The sequence below is a fragment of the Equus quagga genome, chromosome 21 (genome assembly GCF_021613505.1).
Source record: "Equus quagga isolate Etosha38 chromosome 21, UCLA_HA_Equagga_1.0, whole genome shotgun sequence".
Classification (NCBI taxonomy): domain Eukaryota; kingdom Metazoa; phylum Chordata; class Mammalia; order Perissodactyla; family Equidae; genus Equus; species Equus quagga.
Genome location: NC_060287.1, coordinates 873,655 through 894,962, shown reverse-complemented (window position 1 = coordinate 894,962; position 21,308 = coordinate 873,655). Strand labels below are relative to the sequence as shown.

The following is a 21,308-nucleotide window of genomic DNA, read 5'->3' as shown; positions in this document are numbered from 1 at the left end:
TAAAATCACCCTACTTTGGTTTATCAAGACAAAATCAAAGATTAGAGTTCCTGCCACACTTAACTAATTCAGAAATCTTCATTACAGAGAGGGGATAAAAGATCTCGAGGACCATAGAGAAAGGGTGACAATTTGCCTCCACTTAAATGATCTTCAACTGTTGAATCACTGCCCTGGGGTTGAAATCGATGGATGATTTGACCAGTGTGTCACTGACAGAAACATGTGCCACTAGGTCACCTGAGGAGAGAGGTGGATCAGAAGTCTACCATTTTGGCAGCAGGTTTTGAACATGTGTATATTCACCTTTGATGATTCACCTTAGGCTTCAGTAGCTGGCCTACACCGGGGAAGGCCTTCACTATCTAGTGGAAGCTTTTCATTTTAAAATTTAAAACTGGATAAATCTGAATTAGTATTAATTCATCTGTCCTTCTTGCCTGTTCTATTTTCTTTGATATTCTGTAATAAGTTGACCAAGACTTCACTTGAGTAATGAAAGGAAAGAAAAATACATTAACATATCTGCCTTTTACCCCTTACCTGGATTTTTGTTATATGTCAAACCTTCTCAGTCTCCAAAACATTACTTACGTGTCATAAACATGCAGATGTTAGATCACTACTTTTACATTCAAGGAAGTGAAGAAGGTGCTTTCAAATTACAATCATTGCTTTTGCAACTATAACAAAGATAATAAAACACAAGTATTTATGCTTCTTAGAGGTAAAGTCTCAAATTCTTCCATGAGGATTTTTTGAAGGATGAAGAAGTTATAATAGACAGACAGGTATTTAAGCACACATTGATTTACTGCAAGAAAGGCAGATAATTTATTGGTGGGAAAAATTTAAAGTAAGTATGTTATATAAATAATTCCCCTTTATACATTTAAAGAGAATGTTTCCTTCCAGTATAATAATTGTATTAGTTACTATAAATTCCTTCAGTTATATTCTCAAATTTGTTGAACAATTTCAGTGGAGGATTTAGAGATCCTCCTTGTAGCAAGAAAGGGAAAATTTACTTGTATGCCTCCCACATATAGTGGGTCACCCTATTCTTGATGAGGACAAGCTTGCTGTGCCCTTCCAAAGAAAACACACTTGCCCATCTGTGTACAACAGCATTAGACATCAAATAGATAATCCTAGAGAAAGACAAGAGAACTTTAGCCTTTCTGAAATGGTTGTTTACTAGGAATGGATGGCACATGTTTAATTAATTTTTGAAATGACTGTTCTTCAATGTCATACCACTAGTTTAGAATGGTAGGAAAATAATATATGGTTTCAGATAATAATTTTCTTTTAATATGTGATTTTTGTTCTTTTGAGTCTTATTCATTCTGTTCCTTTGTTTCTTCTACCAGTTTGTTTTATTGTTATCTATTTTCTTGCTTTTTATTGCAGTAACATTGGATTATAACATTATATAGCTTTCAGATGCACATCGTCATATACTTCAAATTTTGTGTAAATTACATCATGTTCACCACCCAAAGACTAATTATGGTACAACACCACGCATGTGAGCCTAATCACCACTTTTCCAATCTCCATTGCTATGTGTTTATTTGTCGTTGTTTTTATCTTCTACTTATGAGTGAGATCATACAGTATTTGACTTTCTCCCTGTGACTTATTTCACTTAGCATAGTACCCCCAAGGTCAAGGTCCATCTATGTTGTCACAAATGGCTGGATTTCATCATTTCTTATGACTGAGTAGTATTCCATTGTATGCAAATACCACATGTTCTTTATCCATTTGTCCCTTGATGGGCACCTAGGTTGCTTCCAAGTCTTGGCTATTGTGTATAATGCTGCAATGAACATAGGAGTGCATGTATCTTCATGCATTTGTGTTTTCAAGTTCTTTGGATAAATACTCAGCAGTGGGATAGCTGGCTCATATGGTAGATCTATTCTTAATTTTCTGAGGATACTCCATACTGCTTTACATAGTGGCTGCACCAGTTTGCACTCCAATCAGCAGTGAAAAGGCTTCCCTTCTCTCCACATCCTCTCCAACACCTCTTGTTTCCTGTCTTGTTAATTATAGCCATTCTGACCAGAGTGAGGTATATCTCATCGTAGTTTTGATTTGCATTTCCCTCATGGCTAATGGTGTTGAGCATCTTTTCAGATGACTGTTGACCATCCGTATATCTTCTTTGGAAAAACATCTGTTCAGATCTTTTGCCCATTTTTTAATTGAGTTGCTGGTTTTTTTGTTGTTGAGATGTATGAGTTCTTTGCATATTTTGGATATTAACTCCTTATCTGATATATGATTTGCAAATATCTTCTCCAAATTGTTAGGTTGCCTTTTCCTTCTGTTGATGGTTTCCTTTGCTGTGCAAAAGCTTTTTAGTTTGATGTAGTCCCATTCGTTCATTTTTTCTTTTGTTTCCCTTGCCCAGTCAGACATGGGACTTGAAATTATACTGCTAAGACCGATGTCGTAGAGCATACTGCCTAAGTTTTCTTCTAGAAGTTTCATGGTTTCACATCTTACATTCAAGTCTTTAATCCATTTTGAGTTGATTTTTGTGCAGGGTGTAAGGTAATGGTCAACCTTCATTCTTTCGCATGGGGCTGTCCAGTTTTCCCAACACCATTTATTGAAGAGACTCTCCTTTCTCCATCGTATGCTCTTGGCTCCCTTGTCAAATATTAGCTGTCCATAAATGTGTGGGTTTATTTCTGGCCTCTCAATTCTGTTCCATTGATCTGTGTGTCTGTTTCTGTGCTAGTGCCATGCTGTGTTGGTTACTATGGGTTGTAGTATATTTTGAAATCAGGTAATGTGATACCTCCAGGTTTGTTCTTTTTTCTCAGGAATCCTTTGGCTATTCGGGATCTTTTGGTGTTCTGTATAAATTTTAGGATTCTTTGTTCTATTTCTGTGAAAAATGTTGTTGGAATTTTTATAGGGATTGCATTGAATCTATACGTTGCTTTAGGAAATATGGACATTTTAACAATGTTAATTCTTCCAATCCAAGAGAACAGAGTATCTTTCCATTTCTTTGTGTGTTCTTCAACTTCTTTCAGCAATGTTTTATAGTTTTCAGTGTACAGGTCTTTCAGCTCTTTGGTTAAGTTTATTCCTAGGTATTTTATTCTTTTTGTTGCAATGATAAATGAGATTTTCTTAATATCTCTTTCTGCTACGTCATTGTTAGTGTATAGAAATGCAACTGATTTTTGCATGTTGGCTTTGTATCCTGTGACTTGACGGTATTAATTTATTATTACTAAAAGTTTTTCACTAGATTCTTTAGAGTGTTCTATATATAAAATCATGTCATCTGCAAAGAGTGACAGTTTCACTTCTTCTTTTCCTATATGGATCCCTTTTATTTCTTTTTCTTGCCTGATTGCTCTAGCTAGGAGTTCCAACACTATGTTAAATAAGAGTGGTGAAAGTGGACATTCTTATCTGGTTCTTGTTTTTAGAGGGATAACTTTCAATTTTCTCCATTGAGAATGATATTTTCTCTGGGTTTGTCATATATGGCCTTTATTATGTTGAGGTATTTTCCTTCTATACCCATTTTATTTAGAGTTTTTATCCTAAATCAATGTTGTATCTTGTCTGAAGCTTTCTCTGCATCTATTGAGATGATGATGTGATTTTTATTCTTCATTTTGTTAATGTGGTGTATCACATTGATAGATTTGCAGATGTTGAACCATCCTTGCATCCCTGGAATGAAACCCACTTGATCATGATGTGTGATCTTTTTAATGTATTGTTGTATTCGATTTGCTAATATTTTGTTGAGGATTTTTGCATCAATGTTCACCAGCGATTTTGGCCAGTAATTTTCTTTTTTCGAGTTGTCCTTGTGTTTTGGTATCAGGATAATGTTGGCTTTGTAGAATGAGTTAGGAAGCCTCCCCTCCCCTTCAATTATTTGGAAGAGTTTGAGAAGGACAGGTATTAAATCTTCTTTGAATGTTGGGTATAATTCACCAGGGAAGCCATCTGGTCCTGGACTTTTATTTTTTGGGAGGTTTTTGATTGTTGTTTTGATCTCCTTACTCATGATTGATCTATTCAAATTTTATCCTTCTTCTCAGTCCAGTTTTGGAAGGTTGTATGCTTCTAAGAATTTATCCGTTTCTTTTTGATTATCCAATTTGTTGGCTTACAGCTTTCCATAGTATTCTCTTATTATCTTTTGCATTTTTGAGGTGTTCCTTGTAATATCTCCTCTTTAATTTCTGATTTCGTTTTTTTTTTTAAAGATTTTTTCTTTTTTCCTTTTTCTCCCCAAAGCCCCCTGGTACATAGTTGTGTATTCTTCGTTGTGGGTTCTTCTAGTTGTGGCATGTGGGACGCTGCCTCAGCGTGGTTTGATGAGCTGTGCCATGTCCGCGCCCAGGATTCTAACTAACGAAACACTGGGCCACCTGCAGCGGAGCGCAAGAACTTAACCACTCGGCCACGGGGCCAGCCCCACTGATTTCGTTTTTTTGAGCCTTCTCTCTTTTTTCTTGGTGAGTCTAGATAAGGCTTTGTCAATTTTGCTTATCTTTTCAAAGAACCAGCTGTGGGTTGCATTCATTTTTTCTATTGTTTTTTAGTGTCTATTTTGTTTATTTCTGATCTGATGTTTATTATTTCCTTCCCTCTGCTGATTTTGGCCTTTGTTCTTCTTTTTCCAGTACCTTTAGTTGTGCTGTTAGATTGTTTATTTGGGATTTTTCTTCTTTGTTGAGGAAGGACTGAATTGCTATAAATTTCCGTCTTAGAACAACTTTTGCTATATCCCATAGATTTTGGCATGTCATATTTTCATTTTCATTCGTCTCCAGGAATTTTTTGATTTCTTCTTTGATTTCTTCATTAACCCAATCATTGTTCAGTAGCATTTTGTTTAATGTCCACATTTTTATGACTTTTCTGATTTTCTTCCTGTTGTTGATCTCAAGTTTCATATCTTTGTAGTCTGAAAAGTTGGATGATATTATTTCGATCTTCTTAAATTTATTGAGACTTGTTTTGTGGCCTAATATGTGATTAATCCTGGAGAATGTTACATGTGCATTTGAAAAGAATGTGTATTCTGTGGTTTTTGGATGGAATGTTCTATATATATCCGTTAAGTCCATCTAATCAAATGTGTCATTTAAGGCCGTGTTTCCTTATTAATCCTCTGTTTGGATGATCTGTCCACTGGTGTAAGTGGAGTGTTAAAGTCCCCTCCTGTTATTGTGTTATTGTCTTTTTCTCCTCTTATGTCTGTTAATAAATGCTTTGTATAATTAGGTGCTCCTATGTTGGGTGAATAGATATTTACGAGTGTTATATTCTCTTGTTGTATTTTTCCCTTTATCATTATGTAGTGCCCATCTTTGTCTCTTGTTACAGTTTTTGTGTTAAAGTCTATTTTGCCTGATATAAGTATTGCTACTTCCACTTTCTTTTCTATGCTATTTGAAACTTTCAATTTGTCAGTGTCTTTAGTTCTGAAGTGTATCTCTCATATGCAGCATGTACATTTGTCTTGTTTTTTATCCAATTGGCCCCCTATGCCTTTTTATTGGAGCATTCAGTCCATTGACATTTAAAGTAGCTATTGATAAATATGTGTTTATTGCCATTCTGTTACTTATTTTCTGGGTATTTTAGTAGTTCTTCTCTGCTACCTTTAGTATATTTTTACCTTTACCAGTGATTTTATTGCCTGACTTTTTGATAATTTTTTTACCCCTATTTGTGGTCATTGCTTTCCCACTTAAATAAGTCCCTTCAGCATTTCTTCTAGAGCTGGTTTCTTCGTGATAAACTCCTTTAATTTTTACTCATCTGGGAAGCTCTTTATGTCTCCTTCCATTCTGAATGACAACCTCGATGGATAGAGTATTCTTGGCTGCAGATTTTTTCCTTTTAGCACTTTAAATATATCATGCCATTCTCTTCTCACCTGTAGGGTCTCGGCTGAGAAGTCCGCTGATACCCTTATGGGCTTTCCCTTGTATGTTAGTTGTTGCCTTTCATTTGCTGCTTTTAGGAGTCTCTCTTTATCTTTAATTTTTGACATTTTAATTATAATGTTTCTTGGTGTGGGCCTCTTTGGGCTTATCTTGTTGGGAGCTCTCTGTGATTCCTTTACTTGGATGTCTGTTTCCTTCCTTAGGTTAGGAAAATTTTCAGCTATTATTTCTTCAAATAAATTTCCTGCTCCTTTGTCTCTCTCTTCTCCTTCTTGGCCACCTATATTACAAATGTTAGTGCACTTAAAATTGTAGCAGAGTTCCCATAGATTGGTCTCATTCTGTCTAATTCTTTTTTCTTTTTTGCTTCAGCTTGAGTGATTTCCTCTAGTCTTCCGTAGAGCTCACTGATCCATTCTTCTGTATCTTCTACTCTGCTATTGAGTGCCTCTAGTGAATTTTTCATTTCCAGTATTGTATTCTTCATTTATGATTGGTTCTTTTTATATTTTCCAGTTCTTTGTTGATGAGCTCACTGTGTTCAACCAGTCTTCTCCCAATATCTGTGAGCATCCTTATGAGATTTTGTTTGAACTCTTTGTCAGGTAGGTTGCTTATTTCTGTTTCATTTAGTGCTTTTTCTGGGGTTTTGTCCTGTTCCCTTGCTTGAGTTGGATTCTTCTGTCTCCTCATTATGCCTCTTTCTCTGTGCTGATATCCATGTATTAGGTAAGTTGGCTATGTCTCCTGATCTTGGAGATCTGCCCTTACATTAGAGATGCCTTTTGAGGCCCAGCAGTGTGCTTCCCTCTCATCACCAGTCCAAATGATCCAGGAGTGACCCCTTTGTGGGCTACTTGTGTCCTTCTGCTGTGGCAGGGTTGCTCTTAATGCAGGTACCCAGGGAATCTAGTTTTTCATTCCCTGGCCAGCTCTTTGTAAATCTGGTTTGGGGAGCCTCAGCATGGTTTGCTACAAGGTCTAACAGCACACTCCTATTGCAGTTTTCTGGTTAATTGGGTAGGTACCCAGTGTAGCTGGTTGCTAGGCTCAGGGGCTTGTAGTTGCTATAGGCCTCAGGCCTACAAGGCTGTTGTCAGTTCTTTTAGGCATGCAGGTGAGTGGGGCTGGCCCTAGGCACAGGAGCACTCAATTGTTTCAGGCTTTGGAAGGTGAGGCTGATCCTTTTTGTGGCTATTTGTGAAGCACAGGTCTTCTGCCACTGATAAGCATCACCCCCCACAGCACCACGCACACCATCACCACAGTCCTGTTCCATGCACACTTCCCAACCCCCTGGAGCATACCCTGACACCTCACTGCCAAGGCCCCCACCTCTCCACCAATGCCCCCCACAGTTCACCTGGTCCTCATACAGGCCCTGACCAACAGAGGTGGACACACTTGCCTGCTTCTGCAGAATCAAGCCACCCAGTCAATTAAGGCTGACAAGTAGGATGAGGGCTTGCTTTTAGGTGGGGCCAGTCCCTAGGGAGGGCTGCCTGCCCTAGCTGAACAAGATTAAATCTGCACTCTAGTGAGTGTGGCAGCCCCCTTGGCTAACAGGCCAGGGGAAGAACCTCAATGGTGTCTGCCTTTCTGTGTCAGCATGCCAGGGCCAGGTCAGAACAATGGCCCTCACCCATGTCTCAGTCTCCAGAGATGTCTCTCCTCTCACTGAGAGGAGAGGCTGCCAGGTGAGTCTCTTTTCATCAAAGGACTGTCAGCCTTCTCTCTGGTGATTTTAGGTTGCTGAGACAGGTGAGTTTGAGTGAGGGCCCTTTAAGACCACGGTCTTTCTGGCTTTCATCTGAGAGCTTTTCTAGGGGTATCCCCACTGCAGTTAATAGCCAGCAAAGGCAGATAGTAAGACCCTCGTCTCTGTTGTTCTGAGTCTGAAGGATGATTATAGCAGTATCAGCCCCTGCTCCGTTTCTCACTTCTCCAGGGAGTGCTGTGTACCTTAGAGTGGCTCACCCGTGGCCAGATGAGAAAATCTGCTGCTCCTGAAGGTGGCTTTTTTTCTCTCCAGAAGGAGTTTCTGCCTCTTCCACCTTAGTCAGGATTGTCCCTTGTTGTGGGGGTTCTTTTTATCCAGTTTTCAGTTTTCTATCCAGGGTAATTTTTCCAAAAATAGTTGTAACATGGTTGTGCTCATGGGAGGAGATGAGTTCAGAGTCTGCCTACATCGCCATCTTGATGAGATCCTCAATAAGTGATTTATGTAAAATTAAAAGCAGAAGAACTTGTTTGTTCAGACTATCATTGAACTTCTTTGTTATCTTGGGCATGTTACTCTTTCTGTTTGTGCTTCAACTGCCCATTCTGTAATATGGATAAACTAATACTTGCCCTGATTATTTCAACAGAATTGTTGGTTGATTTAATTGAGATGGTATATATGAAAGTCCTTCATAAATAGAAAAGATGTCTACAAGATTTCGGGTGTTACTGTAGAATCTGCACACAGTTGACATTCAATGAACATGTGTGAATTGGTTGTTGAAGCATATCGCATAGCTGCTGGGTGCAAGAAGATGCAGAGCAGAGTCTGTCCATTTGCCACCTAACATCCTAGATTTCAGGGTCCTCAGGTGTAAAACACACAAACTGGCCAATGTGATTTCTTAGGATCTTTTTAGCTCTATTAGGCTATGATTCTATTTAATTAGTGCTTCTCAACTGAATTCTCTGTTTATCTTTCACATCATTTAGAAGTACTTTGACTGCGAGTAAAAGAAAACTTAACCATGTCCGGCCCCACGGCCAAGTGGTTCAACTTGCGCACACTCTATTTCAGTGGCCTGGGTGCATGGATTCAGATCCCAGGCAGGGACCTACACTGCTCCTAGGTCATGCTGAGGTGGTATCCCACTTACAAAGTAGAGGAAGACTGGCAAGAAGGTTAGCTCAGGGCGAATCTTCCTCAGAAAAAAAAAAAGAAAGAATAAAAAGAAAATCACAGTGACTTAAACAAACAGCATGTTATTTTTCTGACATTATAAGAAATCTTGAGATAGATGCTTGCTAGGTCAGCTAGTGTGGGGTACACATCTCTCTGTTTTTCTTTGCCTTTAACTTATGGTGACATGTAAGGCATCATGCTCATAATCAGTGCTAGAATAAGGTAGATGGAATGGCTTTAGTTGAATTTTGACCATCTTGTTAGAAAAGAAAATAGTATCCCAAAAACTTTCATCAGATTTCTGTTTGCATCATTTTAGCCATCCCTTTGGCCAAGACTTTGGCCATCCATCCCTGTTTGCAGTGCAGCCTGAGTAAAGGAGTTCTTGGCTGAACACATTTCTGAGCAAAGCCGGGAAACTACCAGCAAGCAGGAAGCAGGGGCTGGATATCAAGTATGTGACCAGCAGTACCTGCAACATTCCTCTGCTTAATAGTTTGTCTTTTCAGGTTGATCTACTTCTGCATTTAAATTATGCTTCTTACAGGCCAGCTCCTACTACTGTTTCATGATGTTTCTCAAATGGGATTCCCTCTGTGTAGTCTCTTCCAACAGCTCTGTTAGAATGGAGTGTCTGCTCAGTGTGGCAATGTTAAATGTTTGCTGCCCATTTTAATGGCAAAGGCTCTTTTGGGATGGACAAAATTTGAGACATTTATATCTTAAATGCTAACAAAGAGACGGAACAACAGTAGATGACTGACAAATGTGTAATAAACTGCATATATTTGTGCCTACATATCTTTTACTATTATCATCTCTAAGGTTATTATTTAGTCATAATTTGATAAAATCTAGTAACGAGTTTGAGTCACATTCTCAACTTCTTGGTTTATTAACTGTAGCTACTTTTAAGTTACTGTAAGAAATCCGGTGCTGTGGTGCTGTAATGGTATGGTGCTTTGTTGCTGTGGTTCTGTAATGCTGTGGTGCTTTGGTCCTGTGGTACCGTGGTGCTGTGGTGTTGTCGTGCTGTAGTGATGTAATGCTTGTTGCTGTGGTGCTGTGCTGCTGGGTGTTGTGGTGCTGTCATGCTGTAGTGCTGTAATGCTTGTTGCTGTGGTGCTGTGGTGCTGTGGTGCTGAGGTGCTGTGGTGTTGTGGTGCTGTGGTGCTCTAGTGCTGTAATGCTTGTTGCTGTGGTGCTGTGGTGTTGTCGTGCTGTAGTGCTGTAATGCTTGTTTTTGTTGTGCTGTGGTGGTGTTGCGCTGTAGTGCTGTAATGCTTGTTGCTGTGATGCTGAGGTGCTGTGGTGTTGTGGTGTTGTGGTGCTGTCGTGCTGTAGTGTTGTAATGCTTGCTGCTGTGGTGCTGTGGTGCTGTGGTGCTGTAGTGCTGTAATGCTTGTTGCTGTGGTGCTGTGGTGCTGTGGTGCTGCAGTGCTGTAATGCTAGTTGCTGTGGTGCTGAGGTGCTGTGGTGCTGTGTACTGTGGTGCTGTGGTGCTGTGGTGCAGAAGTGATTTTATGACTGTGGTGTCTTTGCTGTAAGTATCACATAGTATAGCTGTTTATGATATTCACAAAAAGTGATTGAGTGTTTAGCGAATACCTTTATGCCAAATGTTGCAAAAACCATAAATGCGTCAAATAAAAACACACAGATAAATTTACAAGGAAACAAAATAACGAAGTACATCGGAACACTGCCACTTAATCTTTTAAAGGCTCAGCAATGCCCTCTTGAAAATTTAAAGGCACTCAATGATGAGGTAAATTGAAACCAGAAGTTAAGTGCATAGTTTGTTTATGCTTTATGTCATTTCCCCCTGTGGCAATATGACCTGAGATATGAGTGGAAGTTTCCAACTAGTACTTAAAGACAATGTTCAAATGTTTATAATCCTAATCCGTGTTTGGCTAAGGCAAGAGAATTTATTTGAGTGGCTCCTGATGTGACACCAAAAGTTGTTCAATTTAATATAAAATGGCCTTAGAGCAGCCATTCTTTGTAGGAACTAGAAAACAGCAAAACTGGATTAGCGATTGCTATCGTTTTAAGTTATTCTAATCGTTTGTCTCGGCTGTGTGTTTCCCTTGGTAGTATGTTTCCCAAGAAAGGTTCAGTAGGAAGATGTATTGTTATGGACATAATGTCTTATCTTTTGAAATGCATTTAATGATTATAAGAGTTAAGATATGTCCACACAGGTTTTACTTAAATGCAAATAACTTGTTTTTCACAATATGAAGTTGATAAAAGCAAATTCTGGCATTCATGATAAAAAATGATCTATGGCGCCTATTCTATATGTAAGTGCTTTAAGCCATCCAATATCAATGTGGCATTGAAATTGAGTTTTAGAGATTTAAGAAATTATTGACTTCCAAAGATGATCTGGAGGAAATCTAAATAATTTAGACCCTGAATTATTTCCTCAAAGTAATGTCAGGGAACTTTTTATTTGGATTTTCACTATGATATCAGTTCTCAATGTAATTATGAAAATGGATCAAATGAAACAGTATATCACTTTGAAGTTTATATCAGATTAAATGAAAATAATATAATGAAGGCATATTTCTGTAAAAGCAGTAAATAGTGAAGACTAAATGGGCAGCTGAAATCACTATTGATAACCAGTTCACTGGACTTAAAAAAACACGTTTTTCAGAGACATGGCCAGAAAAAAAGAGGGTAGCATAGAATTATTTAAAAAGCTTTAATCTAGTAACAAGCCACAGGTAGATTGGTTTAAATAGAAGTTGTACCTCCCTATGTATTTGAGATATAGGCAAGTAAGTATATTTAAATCTTTATTTTAGGCCATTTCCATAGAAGTTAAGGAACGATACTATCAAGGCAGAAAAAATATCATAGCTCATGAGAACCATGTATCAATAATCTTAAAATATCAATGAAGCCGTGATTTCTTACTTCACTTGCTAACAATTTGTGGGGATGAAGTTGGCCACACTGAAACCATTGGAGAACAAGGGCACATGTCACGCAGTGCTAACTGCAATGCAGAGAGTGTACACATGGCATCGTGCTTAAAGACGGAACGGCGACATGATGACATGGCTTTGCTTTATTTTCTCACAAATAGTCCAATGCCAAGTAAAGCTGTGAAAACACAAGCTGGAAATCTCATCATGCTCGAGTGCCAAAATAATCTAAATCTTGTGCGGTTTTTTTCCTCTTAACATTTGGTGCAAACTCCAATATATATGTGGAAAATGGGCTGCATTATTTACTTCTGTAAATTCTGGTAGGAAAAAATGGGTTTTTCTTCATAATGAATGCATACCCTAACATCCTGAAATCTGTTTTACATATTTTCAAAAACACATTTTCAAACTATCACAGAATTTTAAAAGAGTCGCTTTGTTTGTAGCTTGTCGTCCCGGTTTCTACAAGGCCTCGGATGGTGGTATGAAGTGTGCCAAGTGCCCCCCTCACAGCTCCACTCCGGAAGATGGTTCAGTGAACTGCAGGTGTGAGAATAATTACTTCCGGGCAGACAGAGACCCTCCATCCATGGCTTGTACCCGTGAGTAGTTTTGCTGCAACCCATGCCTCCATGTTTGTTTTATTTTGATTTTTCTTCTTGTTATTGTGCTTTTTTTTTTTTTATCATTTGGCCCATTTCTTTCCCTTATCCATGTGCAAATCGAAAGCTTTCTCTGCTTCACTTTCTCCATGCCTCGCTCACCAAAAATGCAACATTTATCATACAAAATGAATTAGCTTTTAAGCACTTCCTGCTACAGGACCTCCAGAAAGAAAGAAAACTTTCTGTATCTCGTTCCAGGTCTGCATTACGTTTGACAGAATAGGGGAGGTTATAGGCATGGGGTTTGTGTTTTTTACATTTCTATTCCCTCTTGTTATATGTTGGTCATAGGTCATAAGGTAAAAGGACTAAGATTTATAAAACTAATACTAAAGTTTTCTTAACTATTCACAAGGGCATTGAATTTAGAGGGAAATTCCTTTGTGGGACTTCGTGAGGGCATCTTCAACCTTGAGTCGAAACTCCCCCATTCCTAGCTTAGGGAGGACTGCGCTCTTGAATCCATGTGTCTATAATCTCATGGATTCTCTAAGGACGAATTAAAAGTTTATAATAAAGACAAGATGGCAATTCACTTCTTTCAGTTCCATTGTAAATTATCTATTTCCCTTGTAGTAGAAAACAGAAGTGAGTCTCATTAATCTTTGTTGAACTACTTTGCAGGACCTCCATCTGCACCAAGAAATGTTATCTCTAATATAAACGAGACCTCGGTTATCCTGGACTGGAGTTGGCCCCTGGACACAGGAGGCCGGAAAGATGTTACCTTCAACATTATATGTAAAAAGTGTGGGTGGAATATAAAACAATGTGAGCCTTGCAGCCCCAATGTCCGCTTCCTCCCTCGACAGTTTGGACTCACCAACACGACAGTGACAGTGACAGACCTCCTGGCACACACTAACTACACCTTTGAGATCGATGCCATTAATGGGGTGTCAGAGCTGAGCTCACCACCAAGACAGTTTGCTGCCGTCAGCATCACAACTAACCAGGCTGGTGAGTACTGGGGGAGCTTCCTCCTCCTGCCGCCCAGGAGCCAAGTGCTTGACAGAGAGACTGGGGGAAAGGGTGGGAAAAAAGGTGTGAAAGAGCCCTGGGATGTTCTCTTCTATCACTTTTAGACAATTATGGTACATTAAGTAACTCAATTTAATTCTTCAAGTGAGAATAAATCATACTTGTGAGATGATTTTAAACTAGTTTATTCTATTGCTTCCCAATTTGGAATCGTTAAATATTTGAGGCTCTGGAGATAGTGCTTGTGGGACTCCTTGAAACATTTTGATAGTTCAAAGATCTTAGACGTTGAAACTTAGCTTAGAAAAGATTACGTAGGGTATTTATAAATATCTTTACTTTAGTTACATTTATATTAGTTTTCTTTGATATGGTTATTCAGTTATTTCATGCTCCTCAGAAACTCTGAGCATTATTAGCTCAGTGACAATTCTCTGATTAATTAAAAATAAGAAGATAAACCCATTTTATTTAATAGATGTAATTCATATTTAAAATTTCAAAATACGGAATTTGTGCAGAAACATAGTGAAAAGGAGTCTTGGTGGGGAACAGCATGAATCCATACTATGTTGGCAGATTATGAGTAATGGCCCTTTAATATGGAATGGAAAAATTAAACAAAAAAACAAACTTCTCACTTTCTTTATCTTACATGCACAATATTTCTCTTTGCTTTACTGTTACTAAATCTTGTTCTTTCAATCACTCTTGACATCTTCTATGTGTTTTCTAGTTCTCTAAAAATTCTTGTGCTTTTTTTTTTTTTAATAGTTTTTCTCTTTTTTCAAGTGTGGTGCCCAAAATTATTTATAGGATTTTAGTTTTGATTCTCTCAAACATATCAGTTATACTTCACAGAGTATACAGAAATATACAAATAATACTTCTTTAAGATAAGACAGTCATTTTTCCAATGTTGATAACTGCGGTGAATGAGTAATAAACAGTTTTCTTTGGTAATCAACAAAGCTTGCACAAAATTAAGCTGATAGATATTTATCGTGAGTAATTGTTTCTACAACATATCATTATTAGGGATACATTCCAAGCAATTCAAATCAGAGATATTATTGTATCATTTGAACACAAACACTGGAGGCAAAAGGGGAAAAGGAAGAGACAGGGTGCCACCCTGAGCATATTTCAGCCAGAACCACAGGTTCTCCCGTCTGCTCCCGGGTGGGCTCACCCCTGAGCTGGAAGTCAGGACTCAGGGTAAATGCTGCTTCTTATCTGTGTTTGGCTAAACTGCGGAGTCTGCCTGCTCTCCGCTGGGACTTGACCTTTGCACTGAGGATGTGTATACGGGAGGCCATTGGAGAAGGGTAAGGGGAGAAGAGCAAATTCTCCTACATACTGGAAGAGTCTTAGAGCAACCAAATACCTCATGGAAGCACTCACCACTTTCCTTTCCCTCACGTGGCTGGCTCAGGAAGGTGAGTTAAACTACCAAGGGTATACGATTAATAGGTATCATCCAGGCCTAACTCTCGGCAAGTATGCAACCAGTGTGACTCTGCTGGCTGTTAAAACTGTGTACCACTTCTATACTGGTTAGAATAGTGCTAACTACTTCTGGGCATCTGAGTTAACTAGTATAGATGCATTTCTAGTTAACTCCTTAAGTACCTAGAGTAGACCCTAGACCCAGTTTCTCAAGTCTACCCCATTCTCCCCCGTAATCAAGCAACCAAAAGGATAAATCCTGGCACAAGAGGGGGTCTCCAGAGCCCTTGCTCTTGAGAGGCCCCTGTCCCTGCCGTGCTGTTGAGACATAATTTAAATGTCATCCCTGGAAGGTCCATCTTCAAACGTCTCACTTTCTGATTCCAAATCCTTCTTTTGTTCCCAAATCCCACTTTGCTTCTGGTGTCCTATATTGATGAAAATCTTACACTTTTACATTGTCTCTTGGTGATAAACTTTATTTGTGGAAAAAAAAACATGACTTTTAAATGAAGTGCACTGTATGATTATTTTAATCTTGCTGACTGCATCTATAATTTTTACCGCTTGAGCTGGATCCCGGACCAACCAGCAAATGTTTCACTTTGCTTCAGTTAAGGATATTTAAATGTTGTAACTAATAATGTTTAAAAATTTGTAACTTAGGTTTATTTCACTGTCTTCCATGAGGGAAAAAAAATGAGTAATGGTATTGCTATGTATCACATGATTATAGCTTCTCATATTCAATGAAGACAGGAATTTTAAGAAATTATAATTATGTGGTAAATGGCTTTCTCAAATCCTATATTTCAGGCTGATTTACTACCTGGTTTAAAATAGGAGCATCTGTGTTATAATTATCTCCTAAGTCAAACAGAACGTACGAAAACAAGCAAAACTCCTTATTTCCTATCTTATCATTGGCCGCTGGCTTTCAGACAATGCATTTATCAGGAAACTAATAGTTCCAGATATATACAGTGAATGAATCTAGGTAAAGTGGCAACCACAAGCAGGCCAAGACATTAAAAAATAAATGGGGTTGATGTTTTGGCCCTCCCAGTTACAAATCACAGGGCAAGAGGGACATTCAGCAAGGATGACATCAGTTACTCTCTCTAAACTTATTCTAATTTTTTTAAAAATCACAAATTCATCTACAGTATTCACCACTACACATTTTATATGTTTATTTCAGGGTGTCTGTATCATTTCATGTGCCTGGGGAAGTAGAGATCTTTGTTCCATCTTTAAATCCCCACGGTAAGATATATAAGCAAGATTAGAAGCAATGCCATTTCTCCAGGGAGTGTTTCTTTGTTTTGCTTTATTTTTGTTCTTGTGAAGGTTAATGGACTGGTAGCTTTGAAAAATGAGCTCCCTACCACTAGAAAGATATGGCTGTGACAGATATGATGCCATGGTGTTTAAATTCCTCCTGGTCTCTCTATCTTTGACATGGATATAAAGGGGAAATGTGAATGTGTCCCTTTTAATTTAGTTTGTGAGATTGAGTCTGTTGATTTTTCTCTTGATTACATTGTAAAAGGCATGTGATGACCACATGATAAGGCACCTTCTAAATTGTAAAGGATTATGTTGTAAATTTGGATGTTAGTTCTCAGCTCTCAATACTTTCACAAAGCATGTGAGTGAGATAAAAAGCATGGTCTCTGCATAAAGATCGTATCCATGAATCCATCAGTCAAACATGTACAGAAAGAACTGCAGATTGCAAAACAAAAATCTTAGAGTTGTAACTTGGTGTAAATTGCTACTTCTTGTTTTCTTCCTTGAATGAGTATATTTACCTTTGTAAGGGAGGAAGACATTTCCTCTACCCACTGTAGGTCCTTCTGGCCAGACAACAAATTAAATTCACATGAGACAGAATAACAGGAGAAAACTAAACAGAGCTTTATTACGTGTGTACATGGGAGAGACTCAGGCAAACTGAGCAACTCACCAAAATGGCAGAAGCTCTCACCTTAAACACCATCCTCAGCTAAAGACAAAGGTGGATGTTGGGGGTGGGGGGAGTCAGTTACAGGAGGTTACCAAAAGAGTACAGTTAAACAAGAGTAAGGCTATTATGCAGATTTAAGTCCTTGCCTACCACATTGATAAGAGTTTCTAGAGATAAGGTCATCCCCTCTTCTTCCTGGTACAGAGAGGGAGACAACTTTACAGATGGAGATTTCCTTTAAAATGTAAATGTCTCTTAACAAAGGGTAACTTCTACTTTTCAGAGTTTCTCTCATGTCTGCAGTTTTTAAAAGTAACCAGGCCAAAATAATCCTCACGCCAAAGAGACATATCTTTGGGTGGCCAATTCCAATCCCCCACACCTTTCAGTTCCAGAAACAATCATTCCACTAGTGGAGTATCTGTCTCTGTTTATTCTCAACCTCCATTATACAATCTACTTCTTTTTTCACTATCCTACAGCATATAATGATCTCAGACTAGAATCGGGGGCACTAACAGAGAATTTATGGGCTTTCAATTTCACGGTATACCCCTGCCCCCATTTTACGACTGGAGAAACTAAGATTTGGGAAGCTTTTCCAACATTTCATTGAGATCAAACTTCCATTTATGTCTCCCAACTCCAACTGCACTTTCAACTCCTATTCTCATATTTTTTCTGTGATCCTGTGATTCATGCCATCTAACTACAAAAATAAATGCTGCCTTGGAGATAGAGAGGGGATTTCCTGGGAAAATTAATTACAACCCATGCCATCCACAGTAAAGTTGCTCCTTGTTTCTCAATCATTTATCATAGGGTTTCTTAGGAGTATTCTGCAAGAGATCTTCCTTATTATCCCCACTCCTCCCAAACCTAGTCTTATCCTTTACTCATTCTCTGTAGATGATTTTTCTTCTCTGATATTTGATTATAAAAACAAATATAAACTTGGTCTCGGTCCCAGTTCACAGGACTCCTAGAAACCTTTGGAATTTCCTAAGTGATAGGAGCAATAAAGGTGAAATTTTTTGTTATTCATAGCAAGTCTTTGGCCTCTGGGGAGGAAAGAAGAGCTGGAAATAGAGTTTAATCGCCAATGGCCAATGATCTAATCAATCATGCCTGTGTAGTGAGGCCTCTTTAAAAGCCCAAAAGATGGAGTTCAGAGGGCTTCTGGATTGGTGAGCACATACATGTGCTGGTAGGCGATGTGCCTGGAGAGGGCATGGAAGCTCTGTGCCCTTTCCCATGTACCTTGCCCTGTGCATCTCTTCCATCTGGCTATTCCTAAGTTGTATCCTGTTATAATAAACTGATAATCTAGTAAGTAAAGTGATTTCCTGAATTCTGTGAGCTGCTCTAGCAAATTAACTGAACCCGAGGAGGAGGTCATGGGGATCTCCAGTTTATAGCTGGTGGGTCAGAAGCACAGATAACAACCTGGACTTGAGATTGGCATCTGAAAGGAAGTGTCTTGTTGGACTGGAGCTCTTAACTTGTGAGATCTTATGCTAACTCAGAACTGAACCGAGTTGTCGGACATTCAGCTGGTGTTGCAGAATTGGTTGGTGTGCGGAAAATCCCCACACATATGGTGACCAGAAGTCAAGTGTTCTGTGAGTTGAGTATTGAAAGTAAAGGAGACAATACAGAAGTGTGTTTTCCTTCTTACACTCCCCTAACTTAGAAAGACCATAAAGCTTAGGAGGGGAGAGAAAATGCTAGTCCCCTCCTTGTCTTGAAATCTAAGTTCCCCTCTAAACTTGCTAACTCGCATGGATTCCTGACTCTGAAGAATGAGCACTCCAGCACTCTCCTCGCCTTCTAGCATCATTAGCCAGCACTCTGCTGGCTCTCTTTCTTTACCTTTCATGTTGCATAGGTTTTCCTTCATCTTAGAGGAAGATACAAATGATGAAATAGCAGCAGCAACAACACAAGATTCCATCGATTTTTCTTCTAATTTTCAATCTAAGATTAGATTTTCTTATCAAGTAATCCTTACTTCTCCTTTCCTTCTCTCATCCATACTGCAGTTCAGTTTTTGCCTTCACTTGACAGCAAGTCCCCTCCTGAGAACCAGTAATAGTTTCTTATTTGTGTCTTTATCTTAAATTGTTAAGAAGAATGTAAATTTCCTGACATTATTGACCTTGTCTGATGTTCACATTTGTATTTCTCAGACTTAGAACAATGTTTTCTAACACCTTGTAATGACTCAAATGTGTACTGAATGAATGAATGATTCTTTAATGGAAATTTCCATCATTCAAAAATTAAAAGTTTCTCCCTCAAACTACTTATTCTTGCCCTCTCTACCAGTAAGACCATCATTTTCCCCAGCACCCCAGACTCGAACGCTTGGCCTCATCTTTGGTTCCTCTTTTCCATTTAAGAAGTTCTCACACGCTGTGGAGTTTTCCTTTGAATTGTTTTAGATGCTCGTAACTTTTTCTCCACACTTAGTGTTCTATTTTTAAATTACTCATTATAACGTTTATAAATAAATAATGCCATGAATTAGAATAGTCCTCTTTTAATTATGTTGAGATTCCAAGTAAAAAGAGAGTTGGAACTAAAATGTATTAATTTAAATAAAAATATCCTACTGCCCAGCTTCTTATTTCCCCTGAGATATCTGTAAAAAGGGCTAATGGATCATCAAATATATTCGAATGCCTTTTCTATGTTCATGTAATGTATGCCCCCAGCCATGCAGGAATTTACAATCTAAGTACAGGTTTTTTTTTTTAATTCTATGAAACAAATAAACGAGCACAAGATACTACGTAACTAAGGAAGTTCAGAAGGGGAAGTTAGGGATTGTCAGGAAAGCTTTAGAGAGAAGAGTTTAGATGTACTTTGAAAAATAGAAATAAAACAGGTTTTAAAAAAAGGAAGTATCTCTATATATCAATCACAATATTGGAGTTGAATTTCCTGGATAACAGGAAGGAGGGACTGAGAAGTAGAGATGGGTCTTGTTAAGGGGTAACAAGAAATTGGGTTGGATAGTCAGGGAAGGCCAAGCAACCTGCATGTTAGATAGTAGGGTGTTGGAGAGAGATACATAGTTTGAGTAGAAGAGTAACTTCATTTGATCTGTGTTTTAAGAAGCTTAAAAAGCAAGGGATAGAGTCAATAAATACAATTCTTAGCATATGAATGCCTGAATTATAAAGAAAGAAGGAAATAAATGACATCACTGTATTTACGAGTAGTAGTGTTATCTGTAATTATTATTTTCAAGTCTAAAATAGAATTTAAAAAGTTTTGAGTCATAAATTCAACCCAAAAAATGTTTTAGAAGTTTTTGACCTTTTCCTGTTAGGATTCTAGATGGCCCGATCATTGATATTGAAGTACCGTCAGTCCTAGAACTATTTTGCCTTGGAGTCCTATAATCAAATAAACAACTTGAAGTAGAGACTTAGGTAAATGCCATCATGTTTCTCCCAATATACGTGAGTTGAAAGAGATGTCCCTCCATTCTCTGGGTCCTGGTATTGCTCTAGTGTTTCCTTTTTCAACATCTCCCTCCACCTTGAGCTTTTTGCTCCAGGTATGCACATTTTTCATATTATTTTCTAGTTCCATTTAAACTCACTTATTCCTCTGTGAAGACCCTGATACTTCCTTGCAGTGATGGACCTTTCCTTCTTTTGCTTTCCCCTACTCGAGTTCTGCACATACGCATATAGCTTCTATCATAAAATTTGATCTGTTCACACGTATGAAAATGTTACAAAATAATATTAAAGTAAACATCATGTGCATATGCCTTGACCCAGATTCCTTAAAAGCTAACATTTTACTACATTTGCTTTATCATTCTCTCCCCCGTCTCCTTCTCTATATAGATATTATTTATTTCTGAACCACTTGAGAGTAAATTCCACATATTATGCCTCTTTATTCCTAGATACTTCAATGTGAATTTCCTGAAAACAATAAAATCTCTTACATAAACAAGATACATTTATCACTATTAAGATATGAACATCATTCCATACTTTGATTTCATCTGCAGATATGAGTCAGTCCCTTTAGCAAAAACAAGTTGATGTTCTGTTTACCTTCAGTTTCTGTTATATAGCTTCTATCCATAATAATGAATAAAGTAATAATTTTATGTAAATTAAGTCAAATACAAGAATATGAAGGGAAAGGAAACCAAAACTTATTGGCAGGATTTTCGAGGTGCTTAATATTAGTCTAGGAATTTCACAGTTGCCACCCCATTCAAAAATGACCAGTAAATAATATTATGTAAAACAAAGAGAACTCAACTTAATTTTATTTAGATTTCCTATTGAATGACCATCAATGTATGCAAAGAAGGATAGCATTTTAGAGACTGTCTAGTATATTGAAAACACTCCTGTCTTTGGCTTTAGAGTGAATGGCCTCCATCATCCACTTAATTTGATAAGC

The 21,308-nt window shown here is 38.1% G+C and overlaps 1 protein-coding gene across 3 annotated transcripts in view; it reads left to right on the top strand.

Annotated features, from left to right (window-relative positions):
- EPHA3 (EPH receptor A3) overlaps positions 1-21,308 on the top strand; it is a 365,687-nt gene that overhangs the window by 228,876 nt on the left and 115,503 nt on the right. For all 3 annotated transcript variants that reach the window (XM_046647947.1, XM_046647948.1, XM_046647946.1), the window contains exons 4-5: positions 12,251-12,406; positions 13,094-13,429. In XM_046647947.1, the coding sequence (XP_046503903.1) occupies positions 12,251-12,406; positions 13,094-13,429 (492 nt within the window). The remainder of the gene's footprint in view (positions 1-12,250; positions 12,407-13,093; positions 13,430-21,308) is intronic.